Below are 20221 nucleotides of genomic sequence, written 5' to 3'. Positions count from 1 at the left end.
GTACCATTTCTGTCCCTTTATTGAGCCCATCTTTGCATGAAATGTTCCCTTGGTATCTCTAATTTTCTTGAAGAGATCTCTAGTCTTTCCCATTCTGTTGTTTTCCTGTTTCTTTGCATTGATTGCTGAGGAAGGCTTTCTTATCTCTCCTTGCTATTCATTGGAACTCTGCATTCAGATGCTTATATCTTTCCTTTTCTCCTTTGCTTTTTGCTTCTCTTCTTTTCACAGCTATTTGTAAGGCCTCCTCAGACAGCCATTTTGCTTTCTTGCATTCCTTTTCCATGGGAATGGTCTTGATCCCTCTCTCCTGTACAATGTCACGAACCTCCGTCCATAGTTCATCAGGCATTCTATCAGATCTAGTCCCTTGAATCTATTTCTCACTTCCACTGTATAATCATAAGGGATTTGATTTAGGTCATACCTGAATGGTTTATTTCTGCTTTATTGACTATGCCAAAGCCTTTGACTGTGTGGATCACAATATACTGTGGAAAATTCTGAAAGAGATGGGAATACCAGACCACCTGACCTGCCTCTTGAGAAACCTATATGCAGGTCAGGACGCAACAGTTAGAACTGGACATGGAACAACAGACTGGTTCCAAATAGGAAAAGGAATACGTCAAGGCTGTATATTGTCATCCTGCTTATTTAACTTATATACAGAGTACATCATGAGAAATGCTGGGCTGGAAGAAGCACAAGCTGGAATCAAGATTGCTGGGAGAAATATCAATAACCTCAGATATGCAGATGACACCACCCTTAGGGCAGAAAGTGAAGAGGAACTCAAAAGCCTCTTGATGCAAGTGAAAGTGGAGAGTGAAAAAGTTGGCTTAAAGCTCAACATTCAGAAAACTAAGATCATGGCATCTGGTCCCATCAATTCATGGGAAACAGTGTCAGACTTTATTTTTTGAGGCTCCAAAATCACTGCAGATGGTGATTGCAGCCATGAAATTAGAAGATGCTTACTCCTTGGAAGGAAAGTTATGACCAACCTAAATAGCATATTGAAATGCAGAGATATTACTTTGCCAATAAAGGTCAGTCTAGTCAAGGCTATGGTTTTTCCTGTGGTCATGTATGGATGTGAGAGTTGGACTGTGAAGAAAGCTGAGCACCAAAGAATTGATGCTTTTGAACTGTGGTGTTGGAGAAGACTCTTGAGAGTCCCTTGGACTGCAAGGAGATCCAACCAGTCCATCCCAAAGGAGATCAGTCCTGGGTGTTCATTGGAAGGACTGATGCTGAAGCTGAGACTTCAATACTTTGGCCACCTCATGCAAAGAGTTGACTCATTGGAAAAGACCCTGATGCTGGGAGGGATTAGAGGCAGGAGGAGAAGGGGATGACAGAAGATGAGATGGCTGGATGGCATCACCGACTCGATGGACATGAGTCTGAGTGAACTCCGGGAGTTGGTGATGGACAGGGCGGACTGCCGTGCTGCGATTTATGGGGTCGCAGAGTCAGACACGACTGAGCGACTGAACTCAACTAATACGAACTCAAATAGCAAGAACTGAAACTGCCCTATTCAGCAGTGCATTAAAAAAAATTGAAATACAACATATAGATAAGTGTACACATCGTTCAGTGTAGACTCTGAGTTTTCCTAAATTTAACACTCCTTTGGGAACAGCCCCCAGAAGAAATGGAACAGAGACACAGAACTAGGGCTTCTTTTTTTTTTTAAAAAACCCTCTTAAACCAAAGAGAATATTCAAATCGTTTAAAACCCCTGAAAATCAGACTCTCGGTCCTGTCATAGTTAAACGTGGGGAGGAGGGGCAGAGGGTCCTGAAATGGTAATAATGTAAATCGTAGTATACCCTTAATTTTGATGGCAAATTTACCATCACCAGTATCTACAATACTTCCAACCTCACTGAACCAGTCTTGAGTGACAGTCTTTTTAGCGATCCAGAGATTTAGAAGCAGTTCCTAAATTTACGCATGACATGTGAAAATCTCCCACATCTAGCTGCTTCTTTCCAAAAAAAGTTTAATCAAATTTTTGAAGCAGGAAACTTTTGTGTCAGGTCGTGCCTTTCTTGCCCAAGTGCTGAGCACCCTAGAACACTTTAGGAGGAACAGTCTCTCCAGGTTTCACTCGCCAAACATTGCGCAGTTCTGCCCGAAGAGCTCCGAGAGCTTTCTAGGGTGGTCCGGAACCACTCTCCCCCAGCCGGGAGCCCGAGCCCCTATCCCCCGCCACCGCTCTGCTCTCCGTCCCCGCCCACTTGGACCGAAACGCCGCGCTGTTCCTTTAAGGCCGGACGCCGCAGGGTGTGCGGAGAAGGGCCGGTTCTTCCCGCCTCCTTTTGCACCGCTCCCTTCCCCCTCCCATCGGAGTTTCAGGTGAATGGGTCACGGAGGGTGGAGGCCGCCATACCACTCCTCCTCCCTAGCGTCCACCTCCCCCTTTCTGCTTCTTCAGGCGGAGACGGCGGGACTCCGGGGAGAGCTGGCCGGAACGCCGAGTAGCCCTCGCGGGGAGCCGCAGGTGGGGCTCCCGGGCGCCCGGCCGCGGACTTTCCGCACCCGGGCCGGGGGTTGGTGCGCATGCCCGGGGGGCAGGCGGGCAGGGTGGGTCGGGGGGAGGAGGGGGGAGAGGGGGCGGAGGGCTCAGTCCCCAGCGGAGTCCCGGCTGCGCGCAGGCTCTCTGCAAGGCGGCAGGTGCGCCCTCCAGGTGAGCGCACGCCCGGGCTCCCGCCGTGTTTGGTTCGCTGGGAGAAGGTGAGAGCTGGGCGCGGGGCCTGGGGCCCCAAGGCCCCTCCGTGCACTGTATGGTAGGGGAGGCGCAGGGAGAGGACGCCCCGCGGTGGTTTCGGTGGCTGTTTCGCTCCAGGCTTGGGACTCGCGGCAGCCGGAGAGGCTCGGGGCGGCGAAGAGAGCCGCACCCGGCCAACTCGGAGCCTGCCTCCTGGGTCGAGGGGCTGCTTGGAGCCGCCCATCTTTTCCTTCCGCTGAAACAATTCAAGCCACCACCAGTGTCTAGGCGGCGTGGGCAACTTTTCGCTTTCTTAGGGGCCGGCGGGAGATTGGTGACCAGCCAGAATCCTGCGACTGGCTCTCCAGGCTGCAGTTTTGTGTTTTTTTTTTGGGGGCGGGGGGGCAGGGTGGGGACGCTTGTCCCTGAGGAGAGAGCCTGAGCTTGAGGGATGAAACTAGAGGGGCCGCTTGCTGGCCCGGGCGGGGCGGCTGGGACTCTGGGAGGAATGTGTTGTTATCTGCCCCCATCTCACCCCTCTGGGTATCCCAGGTGGAGAAGGGGTGGCAGGGTTTAATCCGTGCAATATTCCTGGAGTCCTGGGGTGGGCCGAACGGCTGTTTTCAACCCCCTTGGTGGGGAGTTGTTACGAGCCCGCGTGGATTTAAGCTGCCGGGGCGGGGATTTAATTTCGAATGAAGCTGTATTTCCAGGGAAGCCACTCATGCTTGGGATTCTCACCCTTGACCTAAAGGCCGCCACCAGGTGGGTGGACCTGCCTCGGGCGGTCCCTGCTCACCCAGCTAGGACGCGTACTGCCCGGTGTGCTCCAGGACACCGGCACGTGCTCCTAGCCAGACCGCCGGCCCCGGGGTGCGACCCCGGGCAGGGCCGGCCCCGCGCGCCGCCGACACGTTGCCTACGTTGGAGGAATTGTGCCGGGCAGGTGGGATGAGGGGTCAAGATGCCCCTTGCAGTTGGGAGAGCACCCCGGAGCCCCTTGTCTAGTGTCCCAAGTGAAGCGACAGAGTCGGGGGAGAGGGGCGGCATCGTGGAGCTGGCCGGGCAACCTGCCCACCTGGGAAATGACCCGGGACGGGGAGGAGGCAGCCTTCCAGGTGTGGCCCTCACGCACAACAGGTGTATTATTGAGATCCCGGGAAAAGAGAAACCCTTCCCCATTAAGGGACTGGTACCTTTTTTTGTGATTGAAAACGACTTCTTCCCAGAGGGAGGTAGATTTCTCAAACTTTTTATGTATTCCCTAGTGTAGCACTGTTTCTTTTGCACTGTACACATTTAATATTTTCTTGGTGTTTTAAAATAGACATTTTAAAAGGTGGCACCACAGTAATTGATATCTCCGCAGACAAAGCAGCAGCACTGTCGTTTTTTGTCGTTTTGCATTTATTTGGTTCCTCGGCGCCTCTTTTGTTAGAGTGTGAAGGCGAGGAAAGGGATATTTCCACAACTTCTAGGAAATGCAGGAAGTTGATGAGCATTGCCTCCTGTGTGTAAGGCACTGTGATAAAAGCCTTTTGTACTTTTAAGTCGTTTAATCATCCCAGCATGTCTAAAAGCTAGGTCTTATTAAGTCGCTCAGTCGTATCCGACTCTTTGCGACCCCATAGACTGTAGCCTACAGGCTTTTCTGTCCGTGGGATTTTCCAGGCAATAGTACTAGAGTGGATTGCCATTTCCTTCTCCAGGGGATCTTCCCAAACCAGGGCTCGAACCCGGGTCTCCCTCATTGTAGACAGATGCCTTTCCCGTCTGAGCCACCAGGGAAGTCCTGAGTAAACACCAGGGAAAGTGAATATATATATATATTTAAATATTTAATTGGCTGCACTCGGTCTTAGTTGTGGCAGGCATCTAGTTCCCTGCCCAGGGATGGAACCCAGGGAGGGTTAGCCACTGGACCACCAGGGAGGTTCTGGGACTGTATGTTATTAAAGGGACAGTTCTTGATATTCCAGTGGAGAACCAGATTTGGGGAGCTTTTCTGGAATTCTCTACTTTTGACTAGTCCCTATGGCCTCGTATAAGTGTTCCCCATCTTGCTTGATGTAAAAGTAAAACTTTCTGTTTTCTTCTAAAGATAATGCTGTAATTTCTTATGTTTCAAAATGATGGAAGATTGCTTTCAGCCACATAAAGTAACTGATCCAATGTCCTTCACCTTCCCAAGGAGAGACCTCCCAGAAGAAAGTTTTCTTTAGCTGCATTTCAAGGCTTACGTGATTAGAATATTTATTGGATTTTTTCATCCGTATTACTATTTATAGAACTAATGGAGTAAAAAGATGGTGGTCACACCTTCGTAAAAAATTTGCCCCCAGGTTGCAGCTGTTCTGTAATTTCGTGCTTTCCAGTCTTGAATGTGCTGAGAATCACATTGAGGATCTTCTGAAAATACAGATTCTGATTCATAGGTCAAAAGTGGAGCCTGGAATTCTGCTTTTCTACCAAGTCCCCGGGTGATGCCTGTACAGTTTTTTCTCCCTTTCCCTCACACTGTAAGCACTTAACTACTTTTGTGGAACTTGAAGGATTCTATTTCTTGGGTGTTAGTTATGTGAAGAACTTCAAGGCATTCACTGCTGGATTGAAATCCCAACTCTAATATGGGCTATTGTTTTCTAAATCAAATATTGATTGCACATCTCTGTACCAGGGACTAGATCTAAGGATCAGGAATAAGAGTGAAGATCAAGACAGACATTTAAGTGCTTGGGAAGGTGGTATTCCTTTTGGACTGGAGAAGATTGTAGTTTTAAAAAAAGAAAAAAAATAATTAAAGGGGAAATTTGCTCTGAAAATAAATTGGTGGATGGGGTGAGATACTGGGAGGACATCTCTGAGGAGGTGAAATTTGAGCTGAGAACTGATGGGGAAATGCCTGCTATGTAGAGATTTGGGTGTTCTAAACAGGAAACCCTCAAGATCAAGGCCCTCCTTGAGTTGACATCTTTATTCTAGGGAGTGATTTTCAAAATGTATGGTGTGGTTAAAAAATCATCTAGAGAGCTTATTTAAAATGTGGTTTCTGACACAGAGCTAGTCTATTTCAAAATCTGTCTAATTTCAAAATTTTAGATCCTTTACTAATGATACGCCTATAACCTAAATAGAATCATTTAATATCAACTTTAAAAACACCTTAGACGCAGATTCATGAAAGGAACGTGATCGAAAAGGAACAGACTGCCCTTAAATACAATGTTTATTTATTTTTACTTACTGACAGTTTGCTTTAAATAATAATTTGAAGCACAGCATTTTCAGGTCTTTTTATCTTAGCTCAGTAATCTACTGAGATTATTTTGGCCAGTAAACATTTTAAAAGAGAGAACTTTTTATTTTTTTTATCATCAGCTGGCTTTAAGTTTAACATACTCAGTAAGGGTCAACTCCAAATTGGCCCTGACTCCATCCAGTTCAGCTGTTTGCCAGAGCCTGTGGCCTTTCACTTCTCATTTTACTTTTTCCTTCACTCAGCATACACTTATTGTCCAGATACTGTTAATGTTGCTGTGCTGGGCAGTGGGCAACATTCTTGGACCTTTTTCCTATTGTCATGGCCCTAGAACTTGGTCATAGGCTGCCTTGCAAGAGCCCTTAGAAGTCAGCCCTCCAGTCCAATGTCCTGCCTCTCCACCTCGCCAAATACCAAACAAGCTTTGCAGAAACAGCATGAGGTCAAATTGTTATTTGTTGTTTTGGGAGGGTGTGTGGAGAAACTTCCTAACATTGAAATGAAATCTGACCCTCTGGAGGTTTTTTTTTTTTCTTAAGGAACTCTTTCTAGGGCTACAAAGACAGCTCTTCAGCTCTTTGAAGGCTGCCATAGTGGTTCCTAATGTTGAGTGCTCCAGGCCAAACATTTCCTGTTTTTCCAGTCATTTGTCTTAAAACATGGTTTTTCTAGATCTTTAACAATCCTAGTCTACCTCCTGAAGAGGTACCCAGTTGGAACATGATGTTCAAATTTCAGGGTTCTGCAGGGGTTTGTTTCTTTTTAATAGCTGTATCATATGTAGATCTAAGCACTAACTCTGTAAATAATGCCTGAGATTGGAATAACTTGTTAGCTTTGTTGAAATTCTGATCAAGGAAATGTACTTGTTTCCTGCACCGAGTCCTAGTTGCTGCATGTGGGATCTAGTTCCCTGACCAGAGATCTAACCCCAGCAGCCCTCTGCTTTGGGCGTACAGAGTCCTAACCACTGGACTGCCAGGGAAAAAAGTGAAAGTGAAAGTGGCTCAGTTGTGTCCACTCTTTGTGACCCTATGGACATTGTAGGCAGATTCTTTACCATCTGAGCCACCAGGGAAGCCCAGACTGCCAGGGAAGACCCAAGGAAATGCACTTTTAAAAATGAATAGTTACTAAGCCAGATTTCCCTTATCTAGTCCTCATACTATTTTTTTAATTGAGTTTTATATTTTTAAAATGACTTATTCCTGCCACCAATATTTGAAAATGAATATAGTACACGTAAGTACCTAAACACTTAAAATTTCTCACTTTCAGCATAATCATCTTGCTGAAAATGCTTTTGCACATCTTCTTTAATACATTATCTTATCTACTACCCCATCCCAAAGAGGATTATCTCCCTCTTTGACTCAGGAAGTTAGCGATGCTCACAGAAGAGAAGAAGGATTTGTCCCCTCAGATTGTGAGCTTTTTGAAACCACTTGGTTTGTTTTAGTCCATCATTCCAGCCTTGCTGAGACCTTGATCAATGTTGATGTACTTGTAGCCAATGAGTTACTTATCCTTTCCAGTGTCTTGTCAACTGCAAATTTGGATACACTTGTCCATGTTGTCTGCGGTCATGACTAGAGACCTCCCTCCAGGTGGACAGAAGTGGTGCATTCATTCATCCTAATTAGGCTCCATTATTCAGCCCAGTAGAAATCTGCCCACCTACCCTCTGTACCAGTGGATGTGTCCAAGAGTCTCAGGATTCTCTCTGCATTCCCCTCATCTGCCAGTCTGGTAACCTTCTCAAAAAAGAAAATGAAGTTAATGTGCCATGACTTGTTCTTAATGAACTTTCTGAAAGTATTCACTTCACAATTTGAAATCTTCGTTCTTAGGGGAGACATGACAGCTAAGCTCTAAATCCAGGCAATGGTTTGGAAAGCAAAATTGTCTGGATTTTTGGTGAAGCTTAAAACTGTAGCCTGAGTCTGAATTTAGAATTTTCAGAAGCTACCATTGAGCCTGGAATTTTTGGCATAATCTTGAATGAGGGGTACCTAGCTATAGAAGAGGTAAGATTCCTCTAAGGTCAGTGTGTTAGTTTGATGTTCAGCTTCAGAAATAGGGTGCCATATTTAATAGTATTTAAATTCAGTTTTCCTTAGTTCTTTTTCTAAGCATCAATTAGGAAGACAGTAAATCTGGACTTTTTTCATAGCACTGTAACTTTTTGGGTAAATTGCTTGTCTGTGTGTGTGTGTTTGGGTGCTAGTTACAGAGCCATATACACTTATGATTTGTGTATTTTTCTTTATGTTATACTTCAATAAAGCAGTTTTTAGAAATAAAAGAATGTGAAGAAGTTGTCTTCTCTCACTGTGTTTGGAAAATTATGCTAATCATGTTGGTGTTACTAACATTTAATATACTTCTTCTTTGAGGTTTTACCGAAATACATTTGGGCAATATTTTATTGAGAAATTTGTGATTGACTGTTCTTAAGGGTGTGGAGGATACTTGCTGTTGATTTTAAAGAGCAAAGTTTAAAGAGTTTGAATTGATTTACTATTCTTAACAGTGTAACATATGATTACACAACCCTTTTGTTTGAAAAAGAAAAAATATTAAAGACTTTACTCAGGTTATAGATCTTGTTCATGCCCTTCCTCCCGTCCGCCCCCAGGCCTCTGATTCTTTCTTGCTAAGTCTTCCCTGTTATCTCCAAACTGCTCTTAGTCACATAGTCCTAAATAACGCCTGTTGCAGTTGCTGTTTTCTTGGTGCGTTACCTTCAGGAGAACTTGGTCTCATACTTAACTTCCACGCGCCTGTGGTGCTGTGTAGGTACTTAATAAATCCTTGTTGATTAGGTGAAATTGCCTCTCAGTTGTTCAGGAATTTTTGCTTTGAGGGATTTTTAGAACAAAATTATTCTGCTTTTCTCTTAGTGAACAGGACTCTCATACAGTGTATGTTTGATGTTTTTTCTTTTTTGAAAATTATATTCCATTTTGAAGACTAGGAAAAGGAGATAAGCAGAAAATGTCCACAATCCTAGATTCTTAGATGCTTTTGTAACCCTTTTAAATGACAGAAGAAGCATACTTTTAAACCAGACTATGCTTTAGTTAACATTGAAGGGCTAGAATATGCTAGACACAACTGTATTTGCATTTTCATATGCATTCTCATTTTCTATGAACTTTGAAAAGTAATGAGATAGAATAAATGTCTTTTAAGAAATTTATGTTTATACATCTTTGTGTTCTTCAATGACTGTTTTTTTAAAACACCATTTTTACCTATTACTATCAACAGCTTTGTGAAATTTTCATTGCTGGAACTTATAATTTCAAGTTTAAGCTATATTCGTATGCCAGTGATGTGCAGAGCATAACGTTAGGTGCTCTGAGGACTACCAGGCCAGATGATTCCTTGAGGATGTTGTTCAGTTGCTAAGTTGTGTCTGACTCTTTGTGACCCCATGGACTGTAGTCTACCAGGCTCCTCTGTCCATGGAATTTCCCAGGTAAGAATGCTGGAGTGGGCTGCCATGTCCTTGTCTAGGGAATCTTCCTGACCCGGGGATCAAACCTGTGTCTCTTGCGTTGGCAGGTGGATTCTTTACCACTGAGCCACCAGGGAAGCCCGAATGATTCCTACCCTAGTGATTTCTTATGCTCAAAGAATTCATGGTCTAATGTGCAAAAATGACAGTGGGAAGGACAAGAGAAATAACCATGGAGTGAGACATCATTTGAGATTGCTGTTATTCGTTTTCTTAGTGATGCAAGGAAACCGAGCTCAGTAGTAATGTCATTACCCTACTTGTGTTGCTTAGATTGGCTGATCTCAGGAGGCTCCGGCAGTGCTCATCCTGAAGATCAAGTGACCACTGACACCAGCCATGTCATCCAGGCCTTTTGAAAGTCCACCTCCTTATAGACCTGATGAATTGTAAGTAAATATGTAATTCTTTCTTTTTTTTTTTTTTAAGGCCTTGCTTGTGAGATTTTATTAATAGTTTCCCAACCAGGAATTGAACTCGGGCCCTTGGCAGGAAGTGAGAGCACAGTCCTAACTGCTGAACAGCCAGGGAGTTCCTCCTTTTTCTTTTTTAAAAGTCTATTACATGTTAAAAAAAGTGTGTAGTTGAAACTTTCATCTGTTACGTGTTTGCTTTAAAAGTAAAATGACGTGGATTTGTAAAATCAAATTGAACCAAAGGGTATTCAGTGAAGAGTGAGCTCCCCTCTTACCTTCAACTTCCAAGATGACAGTTTTTTTCTGCAGTGGGAGCCATTGTCACTTGTTTTTTCATTGTTGCTACAATATATTCTGAGCTTATATTTGTGTGTATATTTGTTTTTAAAAAATGGTATGAAGCTTCCATAGTAATGCCTTGTTTGTTTGTTTTTGTCTGTGCTGGGTCTTCACTGCTGAGAGGGCTTTTCTCTGGTTGCAGCAAGCAGGGGCTGCTCTCTGCCGGTGGCGAGCAGGCTTCTCATTGTGGGGGTTCCTCTTGTTGTGGGGCGCGGGCTCTAGGGTGTGCGGGTTTCAGTAGTTGAGGCACGTGGGCTCAGGAGTTGGGGCTCCGGGCTCTAGAGCGCCGGCGCAGCAGTCGTGGTGCGTAGGCTTAGTTGCCGCCTGCCATGTGGGATCCTCCCAGATCAGGGATTTTTACCCATGGCTCCTGCATTGGCAGGTGGATTCTGCACCACTGAGCCACCAGGGACGTCCTCAGTGCCTTGTTTAGATGACTGTTGGCAGTAGTCAGGTTTTCAAATAGCATGTTTATTGAGAGAGAATTCACCCACTGTACGGTTCACCCATTTAGAACGGGCGGTCCATTGGTTTTAGTGTATCCCTTCACCACAGTTGGTTTTAGCACATTTTCATCATCCCCTTCCCAAAGAAACCCCTCTGTCCAGTAGCACTCTCTGGTTCCCCCCAGGACTAGGCAACCACCAAGCCCACTTTGTTTCTGGATGTGTCCATTCTGGACATGTTATATAAACGGAATCTTACAATGTTTGGTCTTTTGTGACTGAATTCTTTCACTTGGTATGTTTTCCATGTCCTCATAATCTTTATTTTTTGGAGCAGTTCTGGGTTCACAGCAAAACTGAGAGGAAGACATAGAGATTTCCCTGCCCCTACACATGCACAGCCTCCCCCACTATTAATATTTCCCACCAGAGCGGTGTGTTTGTTCCAGCTGATGAACCTCTACTGACACGTCACCTGAAGTATGTAGTCGATACTGGGGTTTTCTCTTCCCGATGTCAGATTCTTCACAGGACGAGCACTGTGTGTTTTGCCCTTCACAGCACGTCTCAGTCTGGACCAGCCATATTTCAAGTGTCCCATCTGTCTGTTGGGCTAGTGGCTGCCATATTAGCACAGCTCTGTAGCATCCTATCGTGAGGCTCTACCACAGTCCTCCATGGCACTCTGGGTAGATGTTCAGACTGTTTCCAATTTGAGATTATCATAAGCAATGTTTCTGTGAACATTACACAGTTAATGGAATTATAAGTGATACAATCATTTTTGGAAAACAGTTTGACATTGTCTAGTAGAGCTGAAAATTTTAAAAGTTTGATCCAGAAATTCTGCTCCTGGGTATATACCCTAAAAAAAGTGGCTTTGTGTACCAGGATTTAAGTAGGAGATTGTGTTAGAGCTATGCTGTTCGTGACAGCCCTAAATGGACACAACCCGAATACCCAAGTAGAATGTGGTACAGAATTTTCTTCACATTTTCAGTGTTCTCCAGTTTCTCCATTTCCTTTTCATTCTCATATACTCAAGTAATTCATCTAATTCTCATGGTGAGAAGCCTCCAGTAGGAAGCTATCTCCTTTGGCATGTGGAAGATGGTTTGTGGAAATAAGGGCAAAAACAAAAGGGGCTTTAGTCATTTTAGGAATTGAATTTATCTCCCCAGGGCCCACAGTTTTTAGATTCAGTTGTCCACACGTTAGTGTGTCTGTTACAGGCTGCTGTGTGTTTATGGTTAAATTACTGGAGTTCGCAGGGTATTTTCATAAAAAAAGATTCAAGATCTCATTAGCCATCATCTTAATGAGCCCTCATTAACGTTTCATCTACTTTGTAGGTCTTGCCTTAACTGGCAGCAGCTCACGTAGTAATTTGTTTAATGTCTTACTGCCCTGCCAATGAGGGGCAGGGCGGTAAGACATTAAACTTGGTGAGGAGCACTCTGTGAGGGGCCTGGACTGAGGCTTTCCTGTCTGTTGTTTTGTTTGCAGTGCCTGGCACAGAGCCCAAGATGTGTCGGCCTGGCGGCTCCAGTAAATAGCTGCTAAAATGAATAAGGGAATAAATATGCTTTCTTAAGGAAGAGAGCTAGGCAGCCAGAAACTGACCAGTGTGGGCCAGTGCAGGTGTCACGTCTAAAGGAACTGGTCTCCATCCACAAAGGGAAAGGATTGATGCCATTGTTCTCAACTGCCTAGGTCCCATCCCCAGCGATTATGATTTAACTGGTCTGGAGTGCTATTTCTGGGGATTTTACACATTCCCTGGGTGATTCTCAAGTGTAGAACTTGAGAACCTCTGCTCCATAGAAACTAAGCAGTCATTCACAATGTAGCATCAGCAGCATCTGGAAACTTCTACTCCAGACCTGCAGACTAAGCAATTCTGGGGATGAGGGCCAGCAAACCCTCCAGGTGATGCTGATGTGTCTGCACAGATACCTTTACTGTTCAGTGGGTGTCTGAGTCTGCTGGGGATATCTGTAGTAGAGTATCATAGACTGGGTGGCATCAGAAATTTATTCTCACAGTTCAGCGGCTGGAAGTCCAAAGGCAGGTGCTGGTGGAGGCCCTCTTCCAGATTGCAGACTGCCAACTTCTTGAATCCTCACATTGTAGAAGGGGTGAGCAGGCTCTCTAGGGCCCTTTTTATAAGGGCACTAATCCCATTCATGAGAGCTCCACCCTCATGACCTAATTACTTCCCAAAGACCCCACCTTCTAATACCATTACATTGAGTGTTAGGATTTTGATACTTGATTTGGGAAGGGTGGGGAGACACAAATTGCCCCACTGCAGTGGGGCAGTACAAATAATAGTTTCCTTTGCCAACGGTTTGTTTAAATTATTCCAGGTACTTTTATATGTTCTTTCTGCTTACCGCTAAAAAGTGCTAACTTAAAATTGTTTTTGTGTGCATTTCAGCAAACCTAATCACTACACACCAAGCAATGACATATATAGTGGAGAGATGCACGTTCGACCAATGCTCTCTCAGCCAGCATATTCCTTCTACCCGGAAGATGAAATTCTCCACTTCTACAAATGGACCTCTCCTCCCGGAGTAATTCGGATCCTGTCTATGCTTGTTATCGTGATGTGCATCGCCATTTTCGCCTGTGTTGCCTCCACTCTTGCCTGGGACAGAGGCTATGGAACCTTAATGGGAGCTGGTGTTAACTACCCTTATGCAGGAAGTGCCTTTGGTAGCTACGGAAGTGGCTATGGCTACGGCTATGGCTATGGTTATGGCTATGGAACAGGCTATACAGATCCCAGAGCGGCAAAGGGATTCCTGCTGGCCATGGCTGCCTTTTGTTTCATTGCTGCATTGGTGATATTTGTTACCAGCGTTGTAAGGTCAGGCATATCTAGAACAAGAAGGTATTATTTGACTGTGATAATAGTGACCGCCGTCCTGGGCATTATGATGTTTATTGCCACAATTGTCTATATAATGGGAGTCAATCCAACTGCCCAGGCCTCTGGGTCTCTCTACAGTTCACAGATATATGCCCTCTGCAACCAGTTTTATACACCTGCAGCTACTGGACTCTACGTGGATCAATATTTATATCACTACTGTGTGGTGGATCCCCAGGAGGTAGGAGTAGTTTTGTTTTTTTCCTCCCCTCTTTCCTTGGGTCAGAGGTTCTCATCTTGGGATGCTTAATAGATTCACTTGGGAATGTTTAAAAAAGTAGTGATGCCATGGCCCCACTGCTGTTTAAATCAGAATCTGAGAGAAGGGCTGTGTGTCCTTTAAGGTATAATTCACATACCATCTAATTCTTCCACTTAAAGTACAGTTCACTTGTTTCTAGTATATTCACAGAGTTGTGCAACTGTCACCACAGTTCATCTTAGAACACTTTCCCGGCCCTAGAAAGAGACCCCATCCTCATGAGCAGGCACTCCTCATTTCCCTAACCGTCCCCAGATCCAGAAACCACTAGTCCTTTTCTAGAGATTTGCCTCTTCTGGATATTTCATATAAGCAGAATCGTACAGTATGTGTTTTCTTTATGACTGGCTTCTTTCACTCAGCAATAATGTTCTAATGTTCATCCATATATAGTATATACCAGTGCTTCATTCCTTTTTATTGCTGAATGCTATTCCATTGTGTGCATATACCACATTTTCTTTATTGTTGGCTGATAGGCATTTGGCTGTATTTCGGCTGTTATGAATAATGCTCTGAACTTTTGTGTGAAACCTGTTTTTATGTGACTTGAGTTTAGTATATACTTAGGGGCAGAATTGATGGGTCTTATGGAAACTCTTCATTTAAACTTTAGAGAAACTATCACATTCTTCTCCAAAGAGGTTGCATGATTACACATTTACCAGAAATGTACGAAGATTCCAATTTCTCCACAGCCTCAGCAGCATTGTTTTTCTGTTTGATTCTAACCATGCTAACCCTCCCAGCGTCAGGGTCTTTTCCAATGAGTTAGTCCTTTGGGCACTGATGCGAAGAACTAACTCATTGGAAGAGACCCTGATGCTGAGAAAGATTGAAGGCAGGAGGAGAAGGGGCCAACAGAGGATGAGATGGTTGGATGGCATCACCAACTTGATGGACATGAGTTTGAGCTGGGAGTTGGTGATGGACAGGGAAGCCTGGCGTGCTGCAGTCCATGGGGTTACAAAGAGAAACGACTGAGCAGCTGAGCTGAACTGATGCCAATGAGTGTGAAGTGATACTGGTTTTGATTTGCATTTCCTTGATAGCTAATGATATTTTCTTGGGCTTATTGGCCATTAGTATATCTTCTTTGGAGAAATGGTAATTCAGAATCTTTGTTTTTTAGTGGGGGTATTTGGATTTTCATTATTGAGTTGTGAGAAATTTTATTTGGCTACAAGTCCCTTATAAGTTTTTCTCTCCATTTTACATCTAGATGATGCTCTTTGCACAAAAGTTTTTCATTTCGATGAGATCTGATTTTTCTTTGTTGCTTGTGCTTTTGGTGTTGTCTAAAAACACTTTGCCTAATTCAAGGTCACAAAGATTTACTGTGATGTTTTCTTCCAAGAGTTTTATAATTTGAGTTAACGTGGGTCACATCGTAAGGGAGGGGTCCAGCATTTCTTGCATGTGGATATCCAGTTGTCTTAGTATTATTTATTGAAATAACTCTCCATTGAGTTATTTTCATGCCTTTGTCAAAAATGAATTGACCATAAATGTGATGATTTATTTCTAGACTCTCAACTTGTTTCCATTAACCTGTGTTTCTGTTCTTAAGTCAGTACCACACTCCTTGATTGCTACAGCTTTGTCATCAATTTTGAAGTGGTGGTCCTCCAAATTTGTCCTTATTTTTCATGATTTTGTGGTTTAGATTCTAGGTCTCTTGTATTTTCATATGTGTTTTAGGATCACCCTGCCCATTTCTGCAAAAAAAAGCCAGCTAGGATTTGGAAAGATTGCTTTGAATTTGTAGATCAACGCAATTCTTCAAAATCTTAGCTGGGAGAAGAATTGTCATCTTTATAATGTCTCCTGCTTCGTGAACATAGGGTGTCTTTCCATTTACTTGGGTCTTCTTTACTTTCTTTTAAAACTGTTTGCTAACTTTCGTTGTTTAAGTCAGTATTTCAAAAAGCTGTTAGGTGATTCAAATGTACAGGTGCGGTTGTAAAGCCTGCCTTCTATAACCATGCGTCATTCTAATTAAAGTGTTTCTAAGTTACTAACCTTTTTTGCTTTGTTTTCTCCTTACACTGACCCAGGAGTTTTCGTTCTTTACCTGAATGAGTCACTTCTCGGGGCTAGACCTTCTCCAATGGCTACCATTATTTTGAAGACTGAAATGTAGGTTTCAGAGTATTTGTTGTTGACATTTGGTAAATAGGCCTGAGGGTCTTACCATACTGTCATCCTTCTTAGTTCTCTGACTACCTGAAACCTCTATTCTTTGAAAAAGGTTATGACTGTTAGACCAGCTACAGAGAGAGCTTCCTCTTAGCAGACATTCAGACCAGAGTTCTGGTACCTGTTCAACTCTAAGTGCCTCCAGGCCAGTATACCATGTAACATACCTGTCAGACACTAGAACTGTCAGAGGTAGGGTTTCCTTGTCACAGGTCCTTCTAGTAAGTACACAAAAGACACCCAAAACAGAGAAAACTAACAGACTAAATGAATTATCAGCCCATTTTCTTTAATTTATAGCTTGGTTAGATTATGTCTGCATTATTTATGGTAAGGCAGATTCTCTTTGGACTGAAGGTTACATTCAGTGTAAAAAGTTGAGCCAAGCATGTGTTATGAACAAGACTATGTAAGCATGACTGGATATTTGAAACAACTTCTGTGAATAACATTTTTCAAAACCCTTTAGAAGTATGCCAGGGATTGAGTTAATTTATTGGCCATTATCCTCTATTTATGAAAATATGGCCCCTAGTTCTCAGACTTTAGAACTAGTTTTCTATAATTCTAAAACAGGGATCATTATTCCAAGGATTGACTCATGGTTGAGGTGTGTGTGTGTCTCTGTGTGTATGTGTGTCCCTGTGTGTTTTGCTAGCCTTAACCCATGTGGCTTGGGCTAGGTTTTGCAGTCTTACAATGTAACCATTTGTATCAGTTTTAGAGCAGTTAAGCTAGTTAGTAGGGCCTTAGGTATTTGTAGAGTTGGATTGGAGTAAAGTAAACAACTAAAAGCTAAATATCTCAATATCTTTAATCTCTTTTTAGGCCATTGCCATTGTACTGGGGTTCATGGTTATTGTGGCTTTTGCTCTAATGATTTTCTTTGCTGTGAAAACTCGAAGAAAGATGAACTGCTATGACAAGTCAAATATTCTGTGGGACAAGGAACGTATTTATGATGAGCAGCCTCCCAATGTTGAAGAGTGGGTAAGTGTTTTATGAAAGTCAGTAAACATCCAGTTTTGCTTTGTTTTGTGTTTTTTTCCCTATAAACACCCCAGATCTGCCTTTAAATTTGATCTAGTGTGCTTTGTGAAACTTTATTCTTAGAATTATTGTCTTTGTATATTGCAAAAGTGGAGGCCTCAGGTTTTACTTTGAACATTAATAAAGTGGGGTGAGTGGACATGGATTTACTCCGAGGTAAAAAGCCAGATTTCTGTTTCTAAGAAGTGGATCTAGGCCCTGAGCAGAAATGGCTTTTAAGGAATCACGAGGGACAAAAAAACGTACGTGGCTTTGAAGAACGAAAACAACTCCTCTCCCCTTCGCTTTTATTTTCTTGCTAATCGTTTTGGAGGGAAGCAGGGTCTTCGGTCAAGATCCGCAAGGGTGTTTTTAGGGTGGTGGCAGGTGGGAAATCTTTAAACCTTTTACATGGAGAACAGCCTGGTGACTCAGAAGCACTAACATAGATATATGAAATACTTTAGTGAAGGCAGAGATTACGGCAGGTTCTGGTTTTTTTTTTGGCATATACTGTTAATGCTACCAGTAGGTGGCTTCCTAAATGATGTGAAAGTGTAGAAAGTCTCTCTTACCAAAAATACCTCACAAATGCATGTTACTGATGAGATAAACTGGGACTTAGGGCCCTTTGCTGCAGTGCTTGCACCTAGACACATCTCTCCTGGAGCAACAAAATAGGAATTATCTGGGACTAAAAATAACTGCATGCATGCACAGTTGGGGCAGATTCTGGACAATGGACACAAAGAAACCAAAAAACCCAACTGCTGTTTTTGAGGAGCCTGGAGCAAAAGCAGAGGGTCAGGAGCAATAGCCTGGTATTGCACAGGCCCCTGCACATAGCACCACCTAAGCGGTGGGCAAACCACCTCAGCAACCCCTCTGACTCGACCCTGGGATACACCCTACCCTCACTCCATTTGAAGACTAAGCCCACCACCCCCTCAAGAATCAGGCAAGCAGGGGAACCAGTTATTTGTTTTTGCTCCCCCTACTGTAGCAGGGGCCCCAGTAAAGCCTTGTCTGAATTTCTTGTCTGTGATCTTTTTTTTTTTTTTTTTTAGTTAAGGAGGCCAAGACCCCTGGTCGTAACACTGATAGCTAACTAACCTGTTTTTAGGGATGTTCCAAGCTTTGTTTCTTGGAAATGCTGTGTTATGATGTTCTTGAGAGAGCAGCCTCAGAAACTGCCTTCCTTGGTTTCTTTGAGCAGATTTGTTTCTTGCCATGAAGGTTAGTTGAGACTCCTGGATTCTGGTTCCAGGATAGGTTGGTTTTGGCCAGTGGGAGCAGAGCGGAGTGGGTTGAGGGTGCATCCTGCTGGTCAGGTCTAGGGTGGAGATACTGATCATCTGGAAGGCTCCTAGCTCTTGCATACTGTGTACCTGATATTTGAAGAAATTTAGGAATGTAGATGAAATTTCCTAGTGGAGGTACTAAGACAAAGCAGTCAGGAAAATCAGAAGGTATGGTCTGTGGATGCCTGTGTTCCTGACCTCTCCTGGAAGCCTGCTGCTTGTTTTTCTCATTTTTCCCCCCATGACTTGTGAGGGTGTTGGCGATTGTTTTCTTTTGACCTTTAGCTCCAGGCAAAGCCACCTATAGAGGGACTAGGACAGTCTGTTGTGAACTGTGAAGTCAGGGTTTCGCTGAGAGTTTCTGGGTGTGTCAGTTTTCACTGGCTGTTGGATTTGTTTACTTAAGGTTTCGAGAGCCTAAAAAGTGACTCAGGAGAGACCAGGGCCAGAGATATTACAATCCCAGGGAACTTTGACTTCTCATCTGACTTTACTGTCCTGAAAGTTTAATCAGTTCTAGGTGCTTTTGATAATTTGACAGAAGATAGCGATAGTAACTTAGGGAGGTGGTGATGATGACGAAGTGAAGGGACTTTTAATTTTTAAAAAGGCATTATTTTTATAATGCTTCCTCACTGAACCTCTAGAAATTTGATAGCTAGCCTATAGATTGTTTCAGGTGAACTTCATAGTTTGTCTATAGTAATAAATGTTTCATCATATGAAGGTAGATAATCATCTGTTGAATAGCAGATGTGAGACTTTGAACACACTAATGTTTCATGCAAAACCTAATCACTTAAATTCCTCATTTCCTTTTCCCTTGTTTTCCCAACTGAAGCGTCTAAGAAAGGCTGTTTGAAATAAGGCCTTGGTTTAAGCTACAGGTATTGTGTTTTTCCTTCCATTTTTCTCTGTCCCTCACCTGCTCAGGTGTGCTTTGCTGAACTCAGCCCCTCATTTTCATTTTTGCCTGAGTTTATGTCCACAACCAGATGCAGACACTTACTCTCTTTTCTCCACTCTTACGCAATAATTCTGCTCCAGTGGGTTTCACTCCGATAACATAGCTGCCCAAGTGGAAACGTTTGATGCTGCATCTACAGTGCCTGACAGTGGAGCGGACTAGTATTTTTTCTTTTTGGTTATTAAAAATTAATATCATAAAAATAACCTCCACTTGAAATAATGGAAGAGAATCTAAATTAATAACTTGTACTACGTGATAATTAAAATTTGAATTCTAATTATGGATAAGTAAGACCTATATATATAAGTAAGACATATAGCAAAGTAGCGCTCAAAATTCTCCAAGCCAGGCTTCAGCAATACGTGAACTGTGAACTTCCAGATGTTCAAGTTGGTTTTAGAAAAGGCAGAGGAACGAGAGATCAAATTGCCAACATCCGCTGGATCATGGAAAAAGCAAGAGAGTTCCAGAAAAATATCTATTTCTGCTTTATTGACTACGCCAAAGCCTTTGACTGTGTGGATCACAATAAACTGTGGAAAATTCTGAAAGAGATGGGAATACCAGACCACCTGACCTGCCTCTTGAGAAACCTATATGCAGGTCAGGACGCAACAGTTAGAACTGGACATGGAACAACAGACTGGTTCCAAATAGGAAAAGGAGTCTGTCAAGGCTGTATATTGTCACCCTGCTTATTTAACTTATATACAGAGTACATCATGAGAAACTCTGGGCTGGGAGAAGCGCAAGCTGGAATCAAGATTGCCGGGAGAAATATCAATAACCTCAGATATGCAGATGACACCACCCTTAT

The 20221-nt window shown here is 43.3% G+C and overlaps 1 protein-coding gene and 2 non-coding genes across 6 annotated transcripts in view; all 3 read left to right on the top strand.

The window, feature by feature from the left end:
• Nucleotides 1–2347: 2347 nt before the first annotated feature.
• Nucleotides 2348–20221, top strand: part of OCLN (occludin) — a 47018-nt gene continuing 29144 nt past the window's right edge. The window contains 4 exon segments of one of the 4 annotated variants that reach the window (NM_001082433.2): nucleotides 2348–2515; nucleotides 9778–9893; nucleotides 13146–13824; nucleotides 16933–17094. In NM_001082433.2, coding sequence (NP_001075902.1) covers nucleotides 9844–9893; nucleotides 13146–13824; nucleotides 16933–17094 — 891 coding nt within the window. In that variant the 5' untranslated portion in view covers nucleotides 2348–2515; nucleotides 9778–9843. 4 annotated transcript variants of the gene reach the window in all.
• On the top strand, nucleotides 14665–14721 carry MIR11986B (microRNA mir-11986b). The gene has a single exon (NR_162290.1). It is a non-coding gene; the product is annotated as a microRNA mir-11986b (primary transcript).
• Nucleotides 15642–15700, top strand: MIR7858 (microRNA mir-7858). The gene has a single exon (NR_107838.1). It is a non-coding gene; the product is annotated as a microRNA mir-7858 (primary transcript).

Source organism: Bos taurus, chromosome 20, assembly GCF_002263795.3.
Source record: "Bos taurus isolate L1 Dominette 01449 registration number 42190680 breed Hereford chromosome 20, ARS-UCD2.0, whole genome shotgun sequence".
Lineage (NCBI taxonomy): Eukaryota > Metazoa > Chordata > Mammalia > Artiodactyla > Bovidae > Bos > Bos taurus.
This window is presented reverse-complemented; position numbering and strand designations above follow the sequence as displayed.